This window comes from Dermochelys coriacea, chromosome 10, assembly GCF_009764565.3.
Source record: "Dermochelys coriacea isolate rDerCor1 chromosome 10, rDerCor1.pri.v4, whole genome shotgun sequence".
Taxonomy (NCBI): Eukaryota; Metazoa; Chordata; order Testudines; family Dermochelyidae; genus Dermochelys; species Dermochelys coriacea.
Window position 1 is genome coordinate 45,086,565 of NC_050077.1, and position 23,037 is coordinate 45,109,601.

Below are 23,037 nucleotides of genomic sequence, written 5' to 3' on the forward strand. Positions count from 1 at the left end.
GGCCTGACTTTCCTGGCAGAAGTGGGGCGTTTCTCCCACTTTCGGTCTTGCCGACTGGTCAGGGGGCCGGGGCACAGGCCCATTTTTTTCAGTAGGCGGGGTGGGGGAACGGGCAGGGCCAGGGGCAAGGGAAGTGCCCGTGCCAGACCCCCGCAGGGGAGGAGGCAGGGCTCAGGGCAGGCAAGGGGGGGTGGAGAGAGAGAGAGAGAGAGGAGGACTTGGGCTAGCACCACCTGGTGCCCTGTTTTTCCTTTGGGAAATATGGTCACCCTACAAACCGGACCCTGACCCATGGTGAGCAGGGGGCTCTTGGCCAGCTGGTACGGTTCCTCAGCTCTCCGCAAGAAGACAGACGAATGATGCAGCTTGGTACTAGCTGTGTGGGGGCCCTTAGCAGGAATATATCCCCCCCACTAAAACAGCCAAGTTCCTACAATAAAAAGTGAAGAAGGGCCCTTTCGAGCTGCTCGGAGCCCTAAACATAAGAACAGCCATCCTGGCTCAGACCAAAGGTCCACCTAGCTCAGTATCCTGTCTTCCAACAGTGGCCAATGCTAGGGGCCCCTGAGGAAATGAGCAGAACAGGTAATCATCAAATGCTCCATTCCCCCGTCGGCAATTCCCAGCTTCTGGCAAACAGGCTAGGGCCATCATCTCTGCCCATCCTGGCCTATCCTCCATGAATTTATCTAGTTCTTTTTTGAACCCTGTTAATTAGTTTGTTTGCTAATGCCTAGCCCTGGCTCTGGCCTTGAGTGTCCAGGGCTGAGTTACTCCTACAGCACACAAGGGAAAGCAGGGGACAGTAACCCACTGTGGGAACTACAGCTTAGCCACATGGATTCACTCACTTGTCACATTGGGATGCATTCAGGACCCAGCTACAGCTAGTTAAAGCAGAGACAACGAGGAGTCCGGTGGCACTTTAAAACTAACAGATTTGTGCATAAGCTTTCATGGGTAAAAAATGCACTTCTTCAGGTGCATGGAGTGAAAATTACAGATGCAGGCATAAATATACTGACACATGAAGAGAAGGGAGTTACCTTACAAATGGAGAACCAGTGTTGACAAGGCCAATTCAATCAAGTTGGCTGTGGTCCACTCCCAATAATTGAGGAGGAGGTGTCAATACCAAGAGAGGGAAAATTGCTTTTGTAGTGAGCCAGCCACTTACAGTCCCTATTCAAGCCCAAATTAATGGTGTTAAAATTGCAAATGAATTGTAGCTCTGCAGTTTCTCTTTGAAGTCTGTTTTTGAAGTTTTTTTGTTGAAGTATGGCTACTTTTAAATCTGTTATTGGATATCCAGGGTGATTGATTCTGGACTCCTCGTTGTTTTTGTGGATACAGACTAACTCGGCTACCCCTCTGATACTTAGAGCAGAGAATCACTCCTGGAGCCCAGCACTCAAACCCAGCCTTTCCCCATATTGGGGTGCACTACCATGCTCCAGGGGACACACTGCCGGAGCTGCATAAGTGGGTGGAATCCTAGCTCAGCAAATACTTCACCATATTCATAAAGGTCTTCTCTAAAGTAGGATTTAAGGTGTGATGGTCTCATGTGTTAGCAGAAAAGACGCACGCATTTTTGGAATCAAACATCACATGTCTCTCTCTAACCTATTGTAAAATACTAGTACAGCAGGCAGGAAGCATGCCTGGGCCTTTAGCTTTTCCTTTGTTTGGGTGCCTTCAGCTGTAAGTACAACTGGAATGCAGGATAACATCACTGGAAGTAGCCTTACATGTATCTAGAGGAGAAACCCCAAAACATGTTTAGTTTTCACTGACAACATAGAACCCAAAAATGTTAAGAAATATAAAAGCAGGAAAGCACTCGTATCCAGAGGTCCCTAAAACCCTGTTAGAAGGGGCTCAGAATAATCTGTGCCTTTGCAATGGAATGACCTCTAAACTACCTCAGCAGCAGGAAGCCCAAGATCTGCCCCCGTCTTGAAGCATCAACAACAATTGAAACACTAGGGCAACTGAGCAGTATGCTGAGATCCTGTCATCAATCCACCTATCCCAAGTGTCCTGTGAGAGTGTGATGGTCTTTAGGGGCCCTATGTAACTCGCATGAAGGAGGCAAAAGTGATCAGGAAAAAGGAGAGTTTGCTATTCAGGTAGCTTTGAGCACTATGATGGGCTGCTAATGGTAATAGGGTGGTCTGCCTAGCTATTAGATTTTTTTGCCTGGACTAAAGTTTTCATGCTATTTTGCAAAGCTGTGTATTACATTTAAATTTTTCAGATGAACACTTCCTCTGGAGAGGAGTGAGACTGGTAGGTATTTGGTCCTACTGGTATTTGTCTGGTTGAGGTAAGCATACTCCCTTGTTGCTACTGCTCAACAGTGTATACAAGCTTTGCACCACAGGAGCAGCTGCCTCCATTTGCCTGACATTTCAAATGGGAAAGTTGGCCCATATAAGATCCTGAATGCACATATCAAACTTTATAAAAGACTAAAGAGTGGGAACAGAGAGTAAAGGTAAGACATTTTATTTTACATACAAAAAGGGTGCAAACGGGAGCCCCTGCCCCCCAAAAGGGGAAGGGGAGTAATTAAAGATCACATTTGTTGCGTTTCTCATGATGCCCCAATAAATGGGCAAATCAGAAAGAGAAACCAACAGTAAGCAGGACCCATTTTCTTGATGGAAAGGAGCTCCCCCTGGAGGGGTCTTCCCCATGATATAAGCCCTTATCCTGGTTGAACCATTTCAAACACATTTTAAATTGACATTCATGTTAAAAAATACTATAAGTTCCATGTTCACAGCTGAGCTTTGAGACCAGTGCCTGAAATATGAATAAAACATTGCATTACATATTTAAAACAAAAGATAAAAAACTCGAGGCATTTTAAACAAGAATCAGACATCCACGCAATATTTAAAAAATGATTTCCACAGCTGATTTTCATGTATTTTACAGTAAAAAAAAGTTGCAATTAACATTCCCTCAGAAGTACAAAGGGCTAAATTAAAGAAATAGACAAAATAAATTATAGCTTGTAAAGTTTCCAGTGAGATAATCACTTGACAGTATTTTTTATTTGGGGGTTTGTGGTTTATAATGTATTTGGTATAATCTACATGTTCTCAGATGATATTCTTCTCTGTCTCATAATTACAAATAAGACTTTATCAGTACCAGCTTGCTGTTCTAATTTGGGAAGAGAGAACTTGTCACTTGTTTTCTTACAAGAACACTTGGAAAAACCCAGGTTCTCAGAGTTGTTTGCACTGTGCAGCTAGAGCTATACAGATGGGGAACGAGCATCTACTGTGATGATAATTTTCTTGAGACACTCCCAGAAGGATTTCACGTCTTTTAAAGCCTTTTCCTGCCTGTATTCCTCCTGGCTTGGCTTGCACCTGTGATTTGGGCAGGCCAAAGACAACACAGAGAACTGTCCCTGTTCTGGGTGGTTTCTCCCTGCTCTTGGCGATCAGAACCAGGCCCTTACTTCAATTGGTATTCAGTGAGGTCCCAAGGCTCTGATCTCTTGCCGTGAAAATACTTGTGACGTACTAAAGAGCACGTTGCGACTGCCCCAGAAAGGTAGGGAGAGGAGTGAGAAAGGAAAAAAAATCTTGGTCAGAGAGTCTGAAGTCTCTTTAAAATATGAAGTTTGGTCAACCAAACTAGAAACCCATGAGAAGTGTTATTTCAGACCCTGAAGCCCAGCTTCACACACACACCTTTACACACAAATACTGGAGTGGGTTTCCTTTTGGATGTGGGGAATACATTTTTCATGTTCTCTATTCAAATAGATCTGAATCAGTATCTATCACCTATACTGTACAACTATTAAACTGAAGCCTGAGAAACCAATTCTGTTGCAGTCAGTTACCTGGAAATGTAACTGAAAACACCTAACACTTTAAAACCACGTAGTCACTCCAGTACAATAAGAGTCCTAGGGCACAGTACTGCCAAACACTGTGCAAATTGCAAGCACCCTGCAGCGGGAAATGCTCACCTAGAAGTTGGTAACTGAAACTTCACTTTCAAACCAACCCTTCTTGACAAAGAGATGGAGCTGGCAGCTGTCACCCACATTCAAGACTTCCCCTGAAACCTTCAGTGGTATTGTGGAAAAGCAAAGTTTCCCCATTTATAGTGCCTTTAGCACTCTCTCTCTCACACATGCTTGTTTGCTGGGGAAAACTAGATGACAGCTATGGCTGTATGGACACTGTTCTTAGGCGTTCAAACAGCACTCCCTCCAAAACACAATCTGAAATAACAAGCACTACCAAGGGAGGGCTCAGCTCAGCAGTCTCCAGCTTGCTCTCTATTAACAGATGGCATGCAACAAGCTCAGGGACCCAGGCATGTTACTCATGTCAGAATCCTAAGTCAAAATGGAATACTATGAAGTTACTGCTTGCTAATTGGTTACTGGAAACACTCAAACCACAAAAGAGGAGATGGCCTCATATAGATGTTTTAAAGGGCCAGGGGAAAGACATTTTGAGGTTTCTTTTCCTTCTCAAAGAGCACTAGTGTTCCTGTGAGCAGTGATTCTGGAAACTAGGAGATACAGTTCATGCTAAAAGAGTGATTACTTTGAAGGTTGTGATCAAGTAAGGAGCAAGTTTCCAGCTAAGCAGACCCTGGCATTAAGCAGTTACTAACACTGAGAATCATCACGGACAGAATGCTATATGTGCTTTTTCTGTCTAAGTATATTGAAAGCTACTTTTAGAAGATGCTTCTTTTGGCTAATAAGGAGCAGCTGCTTTAATGCATTTTTTCCAACTGTACTGAGAATAAATAAGCAATTGCTATTTGCATACTGGAAACCTCTTGATCATGGCAGTTCAGCAGATTAGTTGATTCATTTCAACTACCCAAGCATTGCTTACTAGATATCTGGTTCACAAGCACCTGTCCCCCACTTTACACACAACAGAGCAGCTAAATTATGGACAGGCAATGAGGAAGACAATGCTCAACACAAGTGCAAGTCATTCCCACCCTCCCTCATGGGCTGGGGTTTCACAAGGTTGCACACAACATGCTGATGTTATGTTCTGCTTAGATTCTGATGTGGACTGAGCATAACTCCAGAGTTCAGCTGCTGCTGAATTTTCAGTTGATGTAGTGGCACAGCCTTTCTGTAGCGTACTGGCCAGGAGGCAGGAGTAGGTCATGCCCTTGCCATTTGGGGAAGACATTTGATATTTTGCCACACTGTAGTTGATATACAAAAGGACTACTGATTATGCTGCATGTGGTTAGCACATTTCTGATTAGTTCACATCCATTTGTGTCCAAACAATAGACTGCAAAGTCACCAGTGATGGTGCCTGCTTTCTTTTATCAGGGAAGTGGGACAGGGGAAGTGTGCGGAGAAGAGGGTTAGTTCCAGCATTCCTTTACCAAGCTGCATAAGGCTGGACTGTTCATGGCTTTAAAGAAATAAAAAGAATTTCAAAAGCTCCCACACTGTACATGGTCCGCTCGAAGAGGGTTTCAGAGGTTCTTTAATATAGGATGGAAGGGTTACCAAGAGAGCCCAGATTGAAGCAAAGAAAACATCCATAAGTAAATGTTTTCAGGAAGGGGTAATAATTACATCTATACATGGAGTTCAATACAGCAGTGCAATATTTATTGAAAACCTCACTTGAGACCTCAGGAGACTGCAATGGAACATTGCACATCTGGAAATCCAGTTGTAATATTAGGCCATGCGAAGGAAGCACAGGACAGCCAGATGATGTTCCTGCTCAGCAGCTCCACTGGCCAGCTGTGATCTGAGATTCTCTCCTCTCATTTTCTTGGAAGAAAACAGGTATATGCCAACTAATATATTAGCTTCCAGTGGGGAGGAGAGGCAGGGAATTAATGTAGGTGGGTTTAATGCTCTAATTCCTACTGTAAGATGGCCCGCTTGATCTGGTTTTTATCACCAGTCACTTCTTAAACTTTCTGGGTCGAATAGTTTCCTTAGAATAGGATTTACTGTTTACCCGCTTTTTACATCCTTTGCCCTTCTGAAGAGTTCCAATGTATGACTATAGTGCAAGAGGGCTTGGTATAAGTGAGCATTACCAGCATGCCTTGGAGAGAGACATTCTCTCCCCTTCATATACATCATCATAGGATTAAAAGAACATCAACTCCCCAGAACAAAGCAGTAGTGTGGTCAATATGAAATGGCTTTCAAACTGACCCACTTAAAAACAAGGGAAAATTTCTACCAATCAAATACATTCACTTACTTAAAAATAATATTTAAGAATAAAAAAAATGCAGAGACACTCCCCTCCCCATACATACTTTACAAACTACAAGCTACTCCCTGATTGGAAATAGTTAGGAATGACTGAACAATGTCAGGAAATGCAGAAGGAATTGAGTTTCTCCTCTGAGTTTTGGTGACAGGCACTTAATGGGGTTTAGGAGGGCAGCAATGCATGTGTCTCAGGGCCCAGTACAATCTGGAGAGCTGGGAGCATACAACTGCTTTCTCCCCACAAATTCCTGCGCCTCCCTCCCCCCCAAGATGCCGAACCATGGTTTCCTATGGTGAGGGTATGAGGAAATGCTCATTTCAAACAGCCTGACTTCTTAGAAAGTCAACAGCAGTAGAAGAGTTCAGGAAGAGGCAGAGCAACAAAACTAAGTGATTAAATGTCCCCTGCCCTCCTCTCCTTGGCAGAAAGAAAAGGGGTTAGGGAGTCCAAGCAGCCACACTCATGGGGAATGGAAAGTCCTTTCCTTGTGCACCCCACTTGTTACACTCAATGGAAAACTTCTTGCAGAATTAAAAAGGTGGGTTTACAAATCTCTTGGTGGGTTAGTGAATGAAGAGCAAGCTAGCCCCCAGCTTAACTTCACCCCAGTGGTGGAGAAAGGAAAGAGCAGCAAAACGCTTGGCTATATCCGCTTTCTTTCCATTTGAATAAGGCTTTAAGATCCCAGCAGAAAATGGCTAGCAGCTGAGAAACACCCCACAGGGATTCTCTGAGAGAGCAGAATCCTCACATAGAAAAAGGGGCGGAGTTTCACGCTACAAATCCTAACCACTGAACTGCAGCAGTGTGCTCACCTGCCTTACTGCTGCTCTGCCTGAAGGGAGAGGGAGTCTCTGCCCACCCCTGAAACAAACATCCTTCCCTGCTTCTTCCCAGCACTCCCCATTGCTTCCCTTTCAGTGCATGCCACTACATGCACTCAGAGGCACCATTTTGAAGAGATGGTATATTAGAGCCTCCGTACTCTGCCTCTGTATGTAATTCAAGCACTGGGGTGGGAGAGCCCTAATTACATGACAACTACAGCCCCTGAAATGAGGGGTCTGATCCCATGCTGATGTGATATGCAAACAGGCAAAGCATGAAGAACCAATTCCTAGCCTCCACAAAAAAGCTTCTTTAGCTCTTGTAAACCTTTGCCACACAGACCCCACACAATTCCCCCCAAGAGTAACTGCAGCTGCCTCTTCAGAGCTCAGCAATCCCTACATTGGGATATGAGAGTTCATGTGCAAAGTGCCCTAAGCCCTTTGCTAAATAATGGTTTGGCTCAAGAATGGTGGTTAAAAAGACCTTAGCTCCCACTACAGGGAGAACTGCATGGTGTGTGCTCCAGGACTCACAGTCAGAGCTCTGAGCCTGCACTCAGGTCTAGGCAGCTTTCAGAGCCCACTAAAACCTACACAAAGTCTGATTTGAGTAGCTTATCTGGCCACCTGCAGATGCAGTCACTGTAAGGCAGTTAAATGTCCATTCCCTGCTGGGGTAGCTTTGCTCTCTCAAACACTTCCATTGTAGACTATTTAGTAAATTGAAAGAAAGGTGCTTACTCCATAATCAACCTCCCAGAAACCATTTGAGAAGGTTAGGCGGCCACCCTGTCATAAAAAATATCTGCAGTTTGGGAAACATCAGGTTTTCAGTTATGTAATCCATATCTGCTCGTCTACCCAGAGAAAACTCCTCCAGCTCAGCAAGGCTGATGTCTCTCCCTGCTCCAATAGAAAGCTAGTGCCCTCCAACTCCAGGCTGGTTATGTCAGGCACCAAGTAGGAAACCATGGTAGGGACATTCACTGGCAGCTACAAAGGGTGATTCAAAATTCAAGTAGGTTTCTCTTAGCGCATGATCAACAATAGGTGATTAGCTTTAGGGTTTTCTGGATGTTGCAAGCAAACCCTCTGTTGACATTCTTTGCACCCCTCCACATTCCAAGCTGAATGTCTGTCTGTGCCAGCATCATTTGTCCATGTGAAAAATCTACAGACACAATATGCGTCTGTAATGCTAAAAAATAATAAAAAGTGCAACAATGTCAGTTTCTTTAAAACAATCCGCACTGCTCTGTTACCATTTGGAGAAGGGAGTGAACAAGGAAGCCAGAGAACCTAAGGGACTGGAACAGTAGATTGCAAGTCTCACGCTACAGTATAACTGTTCCCAAGGAGCCTAGGAGGGAGCCTATGTCCCACTGCTGTACCTGGCCAGGCTGGCAGTTCAGGCTGACGCTGAAAGGGACTTGGGGGAGAAATTGCCTCATACCAGCCTGGACCTTCTCCCACATGTCTTTCCTGCTCAGACAACCACCCATAACCTCCCCTTAGCCAAAGAAGCCTACCAGGGTATTTCCATTTGGAAGGGAGGAGGATGGATGGGCAGAGAGAGTGTGAGGGGGAGTAAAGTGAGCAGGAAACAAAGCATAGTTCTCAGGTTGTGTGAATGGTGCCTTCTGCCGTAAACAATGGGAAGGAGGGTCAGCCAGCCAGCCCACCTGCCCACTGGGCAACCAAGGCCTGAGCCAGCTGCAGTCCTGATCCCTAAAGGAGCTTCAGGCTTGGAGTGAATGAGGAGACCATGGAGCAGATCCACCCCAGAGCAGTTTGTTTTGGAACTATTTTCTTCTCTCTTTTTGGTTTAAAATGTCACTTGTTTCTCTTCCTCCTACACCGCCTCCTCCCCCTAGAGAGAAGCTCCTTTCAGTAAGACACGGCAGGAGCTGTAGGTGGAGTTCCTACAAGAACCCAGGAGGCACCAGTCATTTGTGACGCTGGGCAGTCTTCTTCCTTTTCCTCTTAAAGAAGCAGCAGCACCTGGAGCACAAAGAACACAGCAAGTCAGTAGAGTGGACTAGACCCTACAGCAGGCCCCCCGCCACCTGACTTCCATGAACTGCACAGGGTGGGCTTCTTCCCTTCATTCAGAATACATGCAATGGGATCTCAACATGTCCAGCACTAAGGACAAAACAAACCTACCAACACCTCCTCCAATAGGAGGAAAGTCCACGAGGCCAGCAGCAGACCAGTCTAGCCCACAATAGAAGGGGCAGCAGTACTGTGCTCAGACAAGGGCCAATGGATCACCATAAAGGCAGGTATTCAGGTGCTTTCACACACTGGGATTTGCTCTTATGAAAGAGGAGGTTCAACTGATCGTTATTATTCATCTTTTGCTGATGCCCAAAGGCCAGGCTCAGAATCAGGGACTGGTTGTGCCAGATGCTGTATGAAGCCAAGGTCCCTGCCCCAAGGAAATTAACTGGGAACAAGGAAATAAGGCACAACAATAGTCAGTAGGAAGGCAGACGAAGTCTTGCAGCAGAACAGGGATCTCCAGTTGCTGGGAGTGAAGGAAACAGGTGAGATACACTAACGGGCTGTTTCCCTCTGCCCAAAACTACTAATTGACTGTGCCCTGAAAGGTGCTGGAATGGTTTGAGCCAGGCCTGACTAAATATTTCCAATCACATGATGTGCTCATGGTAAGCTGAAAAGGACTAGTTCTGAAAGGATCTGATTGGGGGCCAGCTTCCTTTACTGAACCCTTGACTGATGGTAAGTAATCAGAGTTTCAGTTTAAAGACCAATAGTTTAGTCTACAAATATACAACCCCTGCTTCTTCACTGATCTGGGCCAGGGAAGGCTATCAGTGCACAGTGAACAGGGAGGCAAAACGAAGGGATGATGGAGATAGAGGTGGTGTCAGCTCCAGCTGGTTCCTCAGGAATTGCATGGTATTTAAAGACAACTCTGTATTCAGGTTCTAGTGTCAGAAACATCTGCATGGAAAGATCTTTGTACTTTGCAAATTCACCTGCTCCTGTGCTGCTTATCCTCTTCCCCATGAAATCACAACCATTTCCTCAGTGACCAGTTATGATATTGGGATTATGGCCTTTGAGGAGGGAGGAGAAGAATAAGGAACAGGCGGAGAGGTATGCAAAAATCCCGTTTTCATGCAAATACCTCTAACAAGCACACAGGAGCAAAGACATTGAGAAGCTATGCCACAGAATGGCAGCAACATCTGCAGGCAGACTCATTTTCTATTGGGTCAGTGGTAGCTCTAAACAAGCTTTTAATACTGGTATTTATCTGAGAGCTGAAATATACACTACTGCCCCTGAGGAGTGCATGTCCTCTCCTGTCTGAGCCCAATTACAGGTGATTGAAAATGAGGAATAACTACTTAATCTCCTTAGTAAGCACGCTTACTGCTAGTGAGAGGTGTTAGACTGGCAGCTCGGGAGAGCGATACCCTCCATACAGCCATGAGCAGATACAGAGATGGCAACAAGAAGGCAAGTGTACATACCCCATGCCTGCCTATGTGCCTCAGCTCTAGCCAGCAGCAATCACCTCTAAGGGTGATGGGCAATTCGGTCTCCATGGCTTATCCTTAGTTTCCCTCCAGAGATTTCCCATGGGAGGGTCAGTTATGGAGTGGGGTGGTGAACATGTGACATGAATATTCTGTCACTAGCAAATGGATGATTTCATATAGGTCCTGGATAGCCATCAGATGGGTAATGACTTTGGTCACTACCACCCTAAGCTGGTTTTGAATGAGACCCCTAGAGGTTCATAAATTGGAAGGCCAGAGGGGACATCTCATCTGATCTCCTGCATAACACAGGCTAGAGAATTTCCTCCTGGTGAAATGTTCTGTACCCCCAATGTCCTGAGCCACCCCTGTGCCCTCACTCATTTTAACATCCAGTAGCACTATTTTCTTCCCACAGTAACCACCTTCCTTCAGGACTCAGGCACCAGTAAAAGGAGAAGGGAACTGTCATGACGAGAAACAGGACAGGAGTTGAGGGATTACCAAACACATGTATCTGATCAGGGAAGGAGAACCAAGGCCAAAATTCACTCTCTGCCCCAGATTTCAAGCATCTGACTGATTTCTAGCTGCTCTTTTTAGCCATCTCTTTTCCTGAGATTCCTTTGCTCTCTTTTGGTCCCTGTTGCTCAGACAGAGGGCCCTTTTGCTCAGTTCAAAAGGGTTCAGGAAAGGAAGTCCTGAGAGTTGTTAACACAGGCAGAGGCAGAAACGACAAAATAAAAGAATAAGACAGGCTGACAATTATACAGAATGTGACCTTTGTGCGTGCAGACAATGTCTAAGAACAGCCTCAGAGTACGACACACAGAGAAGCCAAAGAGATGCCAGCGGTACCAGAGGCAGTGCCAGTAGAGAGGAGGGCAGAGAAGGACCAGTCTGCCACCACGCAGGGACATTCTTCACCACACATGGGGCCATGAGATTTAAACTCCCTACACTCTATTCCTGTCTCTGTAGCTGAACATGGATTCCCTCAAAACCCACTGTGAGGCAAGATGAATGAGTGGACTGAGAGCCTGGAACTCCTGAATTTTATCCTTGGCTCTGCCACTGATCTTCTGTATTATCTAAGACAACTCACTTCACTTCTGCGCCTCAATTTCCCCATCTGTAAAACCAGGTGTTCATGTCCCCCTCAAAGGGGTGTCCTGAGGATTACAGTTTAGCTAGTGCTCGGAAAGCACTCCACACTATAAAAGTGCTGAATGTTACTATTTAGGGTCCCCCTGGAACTCAAGGATAATGGTGATAAAGGGGAAGAGCATAACACCAACAGCAGGCTCAGAAAGCAGCTACTCCAGCCTGCGTGCCCTCCTAGATGAAAACCCTGGTCTTTTCCCCCTCAGTCCTTGAGTTGCAGAAACTTTCTTGAAGGCAACCACCTCCTCCCCACCAATCTGGAGCAAGATCAGGGGTTCTCAGCCTGTGGGCCGTGACCACCATGCCCTTCTCAGATTGCCAAATGAGAGGAAGGTCTCAGCTAGGAGGCAGGAGGTCCCAATATGGAAGAGGATGAGGACCATGGTTCTAGACCACCGCATCTGTTGATGGGAACCCTGCCTTGCTCATTTTCATATCAGCAAGGCTCCCAAGGAAAGAGCCACACGCACACAGCTCCCAGGAGATGGACATGGTGTACACAGCTTTCCATGCAGAACCACCTGTTGTGAGGAATTCCCATGAGGGATTTTTCAGCCTGGTTTGGACTCTGCCTAACTCCTTTAGACATTATCTGCTCATACACTTGCATGTTTGGTGAATACATTAAGCTGAACAGATAAAAGAAGAGAAATTTTTTTAGCTTTCAACGGATCAGTCCAAAGATTAGTTCAATTGCTTGGCCTACTGCGGCCTCCTCTCACACACACACACCCATCCTGCATGTGTTCCCCACCCTTGTAATAGCAATAACTGCACTGGGTTGGATTTCTAACTTGTGCAGCTATTACACTGTTTTGGTTGGTTTGATTTTGCCAATCCCAGTCTAGTCTGGTCCGCTCCCCCTTGCCCGGGGACTGGAGAGAGGGACTCACCACAAGTTGAGCATTTTCAGGCAGCTACAGAGAGTGTGTAGAGAGAAAAACACAGAAAGGAAGAAAGAGCAATTAGTTCACAGAGGTGGGATGAAAGCATGTCACTGCAAGCCATGCAAACATGCAGTACTGATCAGCAGACACATATGCCTTGCCCACCCACCCTCCGTATTCCTTATTCCATCTGAGGCCCCCATAGCTCATTGCAAGAGATACCCTGACAAGTCACTGCTGAGAAGTAGGATACGTTTTCATTGTCCTGTGGCCTGGGATAAACATACCAGGACATCAGAGTGTCAACAAGGAGTATGCCATCAGGGAAGTCTGTGGCTGAGAGGGTGGCTGGCCCACCAAGAAGGGGACCCAAGCCACAGACAGTCAGACAAAGGCTTATGGCCTGGATGAGATGCCATGTTGACCACAGCTGCCGGGGAGAGGGAGCCCCTTTATTCACTTACACCACAAGCAGAGTCTGCAGCGTTTGCTCTGGCTCTTCCTGCTTGCCCACAGATGCAGAGAGGTGAGACACAGCCCCACTTTTCCCAACATGCTACCTCAAAAACTGTCAGGGAGCCAGGCAATCCAGCTAGCCCTGGCCCTCCCTCTGAGTGGCCACCTTACTACAGAACAGTAGCACCAGGCCAACTGGGAGCACATTTCAGGTTGCCTGTGTCCACAAGACCTCCAGCCTCCTGACATACTCAGATAAGTGAAGGGAGGACAAGTTTGGACTTGTGTGACAGAGACAACTTGCAGGGAAAGACAAGGGGACATCTCACTTATCAACACAAACCCATTAGTCTATACCGGGTAATCATGACTAGATTAGCCAGTACAAGAGAGTCTCTACTGGAATGCCACATGATCCAAAAAGAGACTCAAACCACAAACCTAGGGACTGGAAAGGGGAAACTAACTCCTAACCATCTCATACGGGATGTGCAGGGCACCATTGTCCCTCCTCACAATAAAGCAAACAACTGCTGTTGCCAAGACAGGCTAATAGGATATATTGATTATTTGTACTGTGGTGGCCCCGAGGAGTCCTAGTGATGGCCCAGGCCCCCACTGTGCTAGGCGCTGTACAGACAGAACAAAAAGACAGTCCCTGCCCCAAAGAAACTCTTGCTGATCCTTTCTTACATCTGGCCACAAGCTAGGGGTGGGGCCCAAACTGTGCATAGCTGAGGGCTGTGTTGGCAAATCATCAGGAGGCTGAAGGCCACATATATAGAATTTGCATAACTGGACTGCAGCCACTGTGCTGTACTAGAGGTGCAGCCACAGACTACACATCCCAGCAAGCAATGCAGCATAGTCTCTCCGATCAAGACAGCTAGGACCTGTAGTCCCTATTGGCTGCACTGTCCATATTGGGCAGTGGCCAATGCCCGTAAGCTCCCCTTTTGTAGCTGCCCAGCTTACAGGAGGCACACAGCCCTTCAGCTCTTGCATCCCCTGGCTGGGAAGGGAACAGAACGATGTTACTAGGGCTCCTCACTGCAAGATGATTATTGTAGCTCGCTACCCACATGGGTCAATAGTGACATGGGCACTGTGGAAGTGATTTCCAAGGGACAAAGGAATGGACGACGACAGAGAGCCACTCACTCTCAGGGATAGCATGGGTGAGATTGGTGCTCAGCACTGGAACCAGCTCGACGCTTTGCACCTCAAGCCTTTATGACCCAGGCCTGGCAGTTTCTTATCCTCATTCAATCCATTTCCAGCGAAAGACTCCCCCCCCAGAAGGCCAAGAAACACAATGCCTGCCGAGCAATAAGAATTCCACTGAGCCACATTGTGGCCCAGATCAGAGGTGACCTGTGCCTGCCAATAGTGGGAGGCAGAGTGAGGACAGTGTTACTGAGCATGCTCAGTCCATATAAGCATGCTCAGTACATGCCAAGCAGCAAATCTAGGGGGCACGTGACCCTGCAGGTCCTTTCCCCCCCACCCCCCCACACCTCTGGCCCAGATCATGGAGCAATTCCCGGCACATGAGCCAGTTCAAAGGCAGCCTCCGAGCCATTCAGCCCTCTGTGGGGGAAGTCAGTTTTGTCATGCCATGACTGAGCCTTCAACCTCCTTCCAGTGACTCAGCGGGGTTCAAAGCCCTTCCTGGTTCAAAGGAGGGGGCAGGCACTCGGCTGCTGCTCAAGTGGACAGCAGGTTCCACGTCCTAGCTCCTGTTTAACAAAGATCATGCAAAGTGCCACCCAGTGGTGCCGGAGGGCAGCACACATGCAAGAGAAGCACAATGGCCAAGACAACAATTCCTCCTCCCACCCCACCCCATTTCCTGACAAGCTATGGGGAATGTCCTGCTACCCCACGCTGGCAGCTCGAAGGGAGATTTACTAGCCTCACAGGCAGAAGGGCTATTTACAGTTTCAACCTCATTCAGCACCTACTGGACTGGATCAGGGAAGATTCATGGCAAAAGCCCTGCAAGGGCTATTTTCAGACCACTCTGCCTACATGGCCTCTAGCTCTCACAGGTAGGAATACAATGTTGCTAGATTGACAATTCCTTCACTGACCCAGGGCTGAGCTGTTTCTGTGCACGCAGCAGGAGCAGAGGAGACACCTCCAGATCAGGGAAGATGCACCAGGAGTCACACATTCGATTTTCACATCATTCTTTACCACTATCTTGTTTGCAACGCATGCTCTGGCCAAAAGTTACATTCTCCAGGCATCATAGAGAAAAGAGGCAGCAGCAACACTGAGGTACCATGCAAAAAGCAGCGATATTCAAGGAAAAGTTATGGATACAAGCATCAAATGTCTAAACAGGTAAAATCCTCACTCCTTTCAAATACAGAGGATTTAAAACCACATCAATAAACAGCCTATTTGTAAAGCAAACATACTTAGCTTCTTCCACCACTTCCACCTCGGCCTGTGCTGTGATTGGTGCATTGGAGTGTGCCCCTGTTGGGTCGTCAACATTCAGTTCTCCATTGGTCGAACTGACCACCTGAAACACAAAACAAAAGCAGCTAGTAATGAAGTCTTTTGGCAGGGTTAATCAGCAGCTCACAATTGAGTGGTAGGTCTGTCCCGACAATGGATACTGTAGGAAGAACATGTGAAACCTACAGCATGAATACAAGGCACTTTCTACTGTTTACTCCTTCCTCCTGGCCAGGGTACACCCTCCTAGAAATCTGTAGGATTGAATGAGACTTCCCACAGCAGTGATTGAGTGCCAAAGTAGGCCTGTTCTCTACAATACGTTCTCCACAGTGCTTGTTTTTAATGGATCAAATGATGGGACTTCCACCGCTTCCTTTGGGAAGCTGTGCCACAATGTGTCTCTTATATTCAAACTAATTTTTCCTCGTTTCGTCCCATGACTCCTACTTCTGCCCTTGTAATATCTGGTTATATAGGACATTTCTGCTGAATATTTTCCCCCAACACTTTTACTGCAGATTTTTCTAAAATCACCAACTTCTGAGTCCCAAACTTTTGACTCCCAGCAGCTGGGAAACAGCTGAAGAGCTCAATACAAAATAGGTCTAAGTGTTTTGACACTAGGTAGCAAGATATCTTGTGGAGGCAAAATGGATTCCTTAGGACTTGGATACCTAACTGATAACGGCATCATCTGAATATGGTACACCAGTAGCCTGAGTGTCAGTAACTCCTCTGCCCTTGTCACTGCCGCTGATGGCAGAGGAACTGATTTGGGAACATACTCTACCTCATTTTCCTCAGAGAAGTGAATTCTTTTGCTTAAAATAATTTTATTGTGGCAAGGTGTGTACTTGAACCCTAATTTCCATTTCCCTCAATATAATTCACATCATATGCTGTTCAATCATTCTCACCATTGGTGGTTTTAAAGCACCCAGTTCTCCAGCTCCTAAGAGTCCAAGATACTGTAGCCAGGAGAACAAGGAGGAGGTTCTGAGAAACTCAGTCACCATACTACAGCAGCTGCAACTATGATAACAATGACTCTGGAACAGGTTCACTGAAGACCAGACTGTAGCTACTCTGGTTGACCCTCCACACTCATCTGCAAAGAACCAAGGACTCTTGACTACTACTGAAAACCTCTACAATTGCAGATTCTTGAAGTGACTGCACATCCTGGCCAAGTGGTGAATGATGTATGATTGCTCCCATTCCTATTACCTTGTCAGAAGGCAAAGACAAAGTACCATGCATAAAACTTGCTGTTATCCCACATTTAGGAAGAGTTAGAGATTGAGGTTGTAATGGTGATAACCAAGTCTGGAAAGTAGTACGGCCTACCCTGCTGTCAGATGTCAGGACTCATGGTGTTACCAGGTACTTCCTGTTGGGCTAGGATGACCTGAGCACCAGAGACCTTAAGTGGGGTGGAGGGTGGCAGGCGCCACCCAACCTGTGCCCAAACACTTTCAAATTCAGTGCCTTTCCCAAGTGTTGCTTCTCCGCAGATGCTGACCCTGGTGCTGCCTCTTCTGCTGCTACTCTGGAATGAGCTGATTTATGTAGGGCCTCAGCCCCCCCGTGCCCTGGAAGGTTTTGCTAAGGATCAGTAGTTAATTGAAGCCAGCAGGGCCATCCCCTAGTTGTAATTTCTAGGTGCATGTCTACACTACAAACTTTTGCTGAGGCAAGTGCCACCACAGGTAGCAAGTTAGCATATTGCTTGTGCAGGTACATACTTGGCACCTTGCGTTGTCACAGCGTGTATGCACCAGGTGTGCTTATGTCAAAGCACAATGCGGTGTACCATGCGATGCACCATCCTGCTGTGCAACTCGCCACCTTCCAGTGCACTGTCTTTTTGGAAGTTTTGGCAATGCACGGTGGTCCAGAAATGAGTTGTGCAGGGGTGACTGGGAGCAAGGGGTCAAGTTCCCATAATGCAACTTTCTCCACCCCAAAATGTCATCTCTATCCCATAATTTTTGCACCTATTTTGAAAATCCCATGAACCCACATGTAACTCATCACTGTCTGCCATCTGTGAGAGAAGCATGCAGCCTGCATAGCTCTATACTCTTGCCATGAGTGTTGCAAGCACAGGACACACTGATCCTTCAGTATTTGCAGAGTTGCAAGAAGAGCCATGGGAAACATGATGATTTCCTGGAGGTCAGATTGCGGTGGGACATGATGAGAATCAATTCAAGATTGGTGGTAGTGCTCAAGGAGTGAGCAGTGTGCCCTTGTTGCCAAGAAGGCCAATGGCATTTTGGGATGTATAAGTAGGGGCATAGCGAGCAGATCGAGGGACGTGATCGTTCCCCTCTATTCGACACTGGTGAGGCCTCATCTGGAGTACTGTGTCCAGTTTTGGGCCCCACACTACAGGAAGGATGTGGATAAATTGGAAAGAGTACAGCGAAGGGCAACAAAAATGATTAGGGGTCTAGAGCACATGACTTATGAGGAGAGGCTGAGGGAGCTGGGATTGTTTAGTCTGCAGAAGAGAAGAATGAGGGGGGATTTGATAGCTGCTTTCAACTACCTGAAAGGGGGTTTCAAAGAGGATGGCTCTAGACTGTTCTCAATGGTAGCAGATGACAGAACGAGGAGTAATGGTCTCAAGTTGCAATGGGGGAGGTTTAGATTGGATATTAGGAAAAACTTTTTCACTAAGAGGGTGGTGAAACACTGGAATGCGTTACCTAGGGAGGTGGTAGAATCTCCTTCCTTAGAGGTTTTTAAGGTCAGGCTTGACAAAGCCCTGGCTGGGATGATTTAACTGGGACTTGGTCCTGCTTTGAGCAGGGGGTTGGACTAGATGACCTTCTGGGGTCCCTTCCAACCCTGATATTCTATGATTCTAAGGAGAGTTGCGAACAGTGGAATGTCACTTCTGGGCCAAGAACTGGGCACTGGCTGGTGGAATCACATGTAACGTAGGCTTGGGATGATGGCTGCAGAACTCTCGGATATGCGAGGATCAGTGTGTCAAGCCCGCCCCAGCCCTCCAGTGCAGAGGCACCAAAATGAAAGCTGCACGGACAATGGAGAAGTGAGTGGTGATGGCACGATGGAAACCTGCAATGCTGGATTGCTACCGGTCAGTGGGAAATCATTTTGGAGTTGGAAAAGACACTGTGGGGGCCATTTTCATGCAAATTAATCATCTCCTGTTACGCAAGACTGGGACTCTCAGCAATGTGCAGGATATAGTGGATGGATTTGCAGCAAAGGGGTTCCCAAACTGTAGCAGGGATGTGTGTACATCTCTCTATTTTGGCACCTGACCACCTTCCCACAGAGTACATCAACAGAAAGGGCTGTTGGATCCCCGGGGACCCTTTACCAACAACAGAGAAAGTGCAAGACACTCACATCTTTAGGAACACAGGACTGTTCAGAAAGCTACAAGTAGATTACCATTGGCAATGTTGAAATGCCAGCAGTGATTCTGGGGGATCCAATCTATCTCTTACTCTCTTGGCTCATGAAGCTGTACACCGGCCACCTGGACAGCACGAAGGAAAGATTCAACTATCAGCTCGGCAGGTGCCAAATGACAGTTGAATGCACTTTTGGTAGACAAAGGGGGATGGCATGGTTTACTCAAAAGACTGGATCTTCGTGAGAAAAATATCCCAATGGCTATATCTGCCTGTTGTGTCCTGCACAATATCTGTGAGGCAAAGGGGAAAAGTTGCCACTGGGGTGGAGGTGGAGCAGCTGTCTGCTGAATTTGAACAGCCCAATGCAAGGGCTATCATAACAGCTTAGTGTGCAGCTACATGGCTCAGGGAGGCTTTGAAAGAGCACTTTAATGGCAAGCCCCAGTTGTGGTGGACTGTGCTCTACCTAGGCCTGAAGTCTGGGGCCTCTTAGGAATTGTGTGGTGCTTGGTGCACACCTACGAATAGAACACTGACAAAGCACTGCTGTGATGCTTGCTGTACATTTATAATTATTACACTGTCACTGATCCTGTGAATTGTGTCACAGTAAAGTAAGTGGATGCCTTTGATACCACCAGTCATTCTGCAACATATGTTGGGAACTAATAAAGATGAATTATTTTCCAAACAATAGAGTTTTATTGAGTAACAAACACTTCAAAACTTCTGTGCATATTAAAAGCAAATTAATAAATTTAGTAGGATTTTAATGTAACAGAATTTAACAAAAGGAAAGGAACATTGATGTCCGTTTTGGTTACACACGCATCATCCGTGGCTCTCACAGGTCAGTGTATGTGAAGCTTTGTCATCTTTACTGTCCCTTGGTGTGCCATAGTAGGGGTAGGGATGCGGTCTCTGATGCCATGTGGAATATTGGGGGGAGGGGGGCATAGGGAGATACTATATTGGAGTTCTCCATGGACTGCAAAGGGAGGCAAGCCTGGGACTACTGAAACTGTAGATTCACAGGAGCCTGTATTATCTGTGTTTGCAGCAGAAGCCCATTATAAACTGGTGCAATGTCCTCTGACTCTGAGGCCTTTCTCCTCTCAGCTCTTTCCTTCTCCAGGATGTCTGCAATATTCATCCTCCAGGTCCTCTGCTGACAGCCTGATGCAGCATTGACTTGCAGGATCTTGCTGAACATGTCATCTGAGTCTTCTTCTTTCTCCTCTTATCTGACTCAGGCATTCTGAGAGTGTGGAGGGGATCCCCTGAAGACTGCAATGGCAGCAGATAAAACACAGAGGTACCAAAATCACAACAAAAAGCGAAAGTTAAGAGCTCCCTTCCTGTGTATGCCTGAAGTTTTAAACAAGACATGCTTATTGACACCTCTGCTTCAGAGTGCTCGTGCACAGCTCCATGCACAGATCCTGCTGTGATGACTATAGGCTGCCAGGGGTGAGGGAAATGAGGAAGGAATTGCTCAGTTGCATGAAATGATGAGTAACAAGATATTGGCACTGAAAATTGGCACTTTTTCCACAGGGGATCCTGAGGGTAACAAAGGCACAGAGAACATAGCTGCTGCTGGCGACCTGAAGCCACCCTGGCCTGTGTGCTGCTAGCCTGTGTATTGCAATGGTGTCTGCTGAAGTTATTGTTGACTGGTGTGGGAAACTGTCCTACCGCGGAGGAAGAAATAAGGCTGCCATCCCCAGAAAACTGCTGAAGAGGATTGCAAAGGACCTGCATGAAAGTTTCACTGAAATCTCTTAGGAGGATTCAAGAGACATCCCTAGGTACATAAACTACTCTTCATGGCCCCCTGCCTAACTGTACAGGGGAATGAAAAGCAGATAATGTTACCTGGCTTAATTGTACTTCTGCCTCTTCTAGTACCAGTAAATTAATGAAAAGTCGATAGCTGTGTCCTTCTAAGTTGGGGATTCCAGCAGAATAATGGGAAATAAAATTTACACACTTTTCCTTCCCCTTCACCAAGCTCGCCCAGGCTTGACTGCCAGGACTGGGCCGGACCACAGTGGAGTCAGAAACAGGTCTTGGGTCACAGCAAAACTAGACCCCTCAGTCGCATGTCCCCCATCCTCCTACTCCTCGTCCTCGCTGTTCATGTCAGGGGCCTGAGACTCAGGCTCCTCAGAAGTATCCATGGTGGCATGTGGGGTGGCAGTGGGGTTTCTGTTAAGTATGGTGTTATGTTCTTTGTAAATGTGGCAGGTCTGTGGCTTGGCTCTGGATCAAAGGCCTCCCTTACCTTCTGGTATGCCTGCCACTGCTTCTTTGCTTTCACATGGCACTGCTGCTGACCCCTGTTATACTCCTTCTTCTGCACCCCTTGTGCAATCTACTCTGAGATGTCCACGTTTCTATAGCCAATCTGTAGCTGTGCTTGCACAGTCTCTTCTCCCCACAGACCCAGGAGATCCAATATCTCCTGTTTACTTCAAGCCAGAGCATGTCTGGAGCATGTAGCCATTATGGTCAGCTGGGCAGTTGCACACAACAGTGGAGAGCTGCTAGATGTGCTCACCAAGCTGGACAATCAGGAAAACGCATTTTAAAAATCTGCAGGGCTTTAAAGGATGGGGGGCCTTCTGGTCTCCGTGACTCCTGGGCAGTGAAGTTCACAACTGTGTCCAGAGTGGTCAGTGCCGGACATTGTGGAACAACTTCTAGAGGACTCTTACGGTTGACACAGATTATGTAGCATCTACATTCAAGCTACTTCAACCTCAATATGTCAACCATGGCTCAACACTGCTTAGAGAGGTGGTGTTACTATGTTGGTGGAAAGGGAAGCCTACATTGGTGTGAGACAAATTTAAGTGTCAACTAGGTTGATGCAAGGTAGCTTATGTCAACCTCATTTTATAGCATAGACCAGGCCTAGGGCAGTTAAACTTTCTGCAGATGCTTTTCATTAAGCCTAACTTCTCAATGGGCTTGGGTTTTCTCTTTGGTTTTTTACCCAGTAACAATTTACTATGTCACACATGGCAAATTCCTTCCAGGAAAAACAGCTGCTGTTCAAATACTGACCCCCTAGAAGACCCAGAGTTAGCCAGGCATCAGTTGAAGAACTCTTTAGGTGGCCATGATACAGGAATGAGAGTAGATGATGTTTATGGACACAGCGGAGCAGCTCTGATTTCCACTAACAGGTAATGTAGAATCACAGGCTAGAGGGGACCGCAAGGGTCATCTAGTCTAATCCTGGGAAAGATACAGGATTTGCTGAGTCTAAACCATCCAAGGCACATGGCTATCCAGCCTTCTTTTGAAAATCTCCAGCAAAGCAGCTTCCACAACTTCCCAAGGCAGTCTATTCCATTGTCCTACTGTTCTTACTGTTGGGAAGTTTGTCCTGAGATTTAATCGAAATCAGGTAGAGATTTAAGGGTTGGCCACATGATGGAGGAAGTTTCCGCAGAGATTTAGATGCTGCAGTGACTAAGGGATTGCCTATACAGGGAAATTTACTGGCATAACTATATTAGTAAAATTATATCAGTATAGCTATACTGGTATAATGCTTCCTGTGGACACTCCTATTTCAGAGTAAAAGTGCCTTTTTCAGTTTACCTTATATCACTTTCAAACAGATAAGCTAAACTGGAAAACGGCACTTTTATTCTGAAATAAGAACGTCCACCCAGGATATACCACTGGTATAGCTGTAGTGGTATAATGTATGTCTATACATTTTCTTTGTTTAGACAAATGCTGAGTCAATGTAGAACAGAGCCACATATATCCTGCAGACACTAATTCCTCATCCCAGCTTTCAATTTCTCAGGTGCCCAGAGAATACTCTAAGTGAAAAGATGCGCTAAAATGCTGGACTATAAAACACAAGTATCAGAAGCGAAGATTTATACCTCAGCAAGAACTGGTATTAAAGCTGCAAGCAATCTTTCCACACAGAAGTTCTTGGGAAGCTTGAAAGTTTCTAGATCTCTTAGTGCACACCTATAAAGGGTGCTTATAAGCATGCCATACAGCGTAAGAGTCACCTC

At 46.4% G+C, this 23,037-nt stretch overlaps 1 protein-coding gene across 8 annotated transcripts in view; it reads right to left on the reverse strand.

Annotated features, from left to right (window-relative positions):
* Positions 1–2,495: 2,495 nt before the first annotated feature.
* CSNK1G1 (casein kinase 1 gamma 1) overlaps positions 2,496–23,037 on the reverse strand; it is a 251,007-nt gene continuing 230,465 nt past the window's right edge. For 5 of the 8 annotated variants that reach the window (XR_006274914.1, XM_038418853.2, XM_038418851.2 and 2 more), the window contains 3 exons: positions 15,545–15,651; positions 12,669–12,692; positions 2,496–9,097 (listed from right to left, as the gene is read on the reverse strand). Coding sequence is in view for 6 of the 8 variants with exons in the window: in XM_038418853.2 (XP_038274781.1) it covers positions 9,043–9,097; positions 12,669–12,692; positions 15,545–15,651 (186 nt within the window). In the remaining 2 variants the exon portion in view is untranslated. The remainder of the gene's footprint in view (positions 9,098–12,668; positions 12,693–15,544; positions 15,652–23,037) is intronic. The other 3 variants (XM_038418854.2, XM_038418852.2, XR_006274913.1) reach the window with 2 other exon arrangements.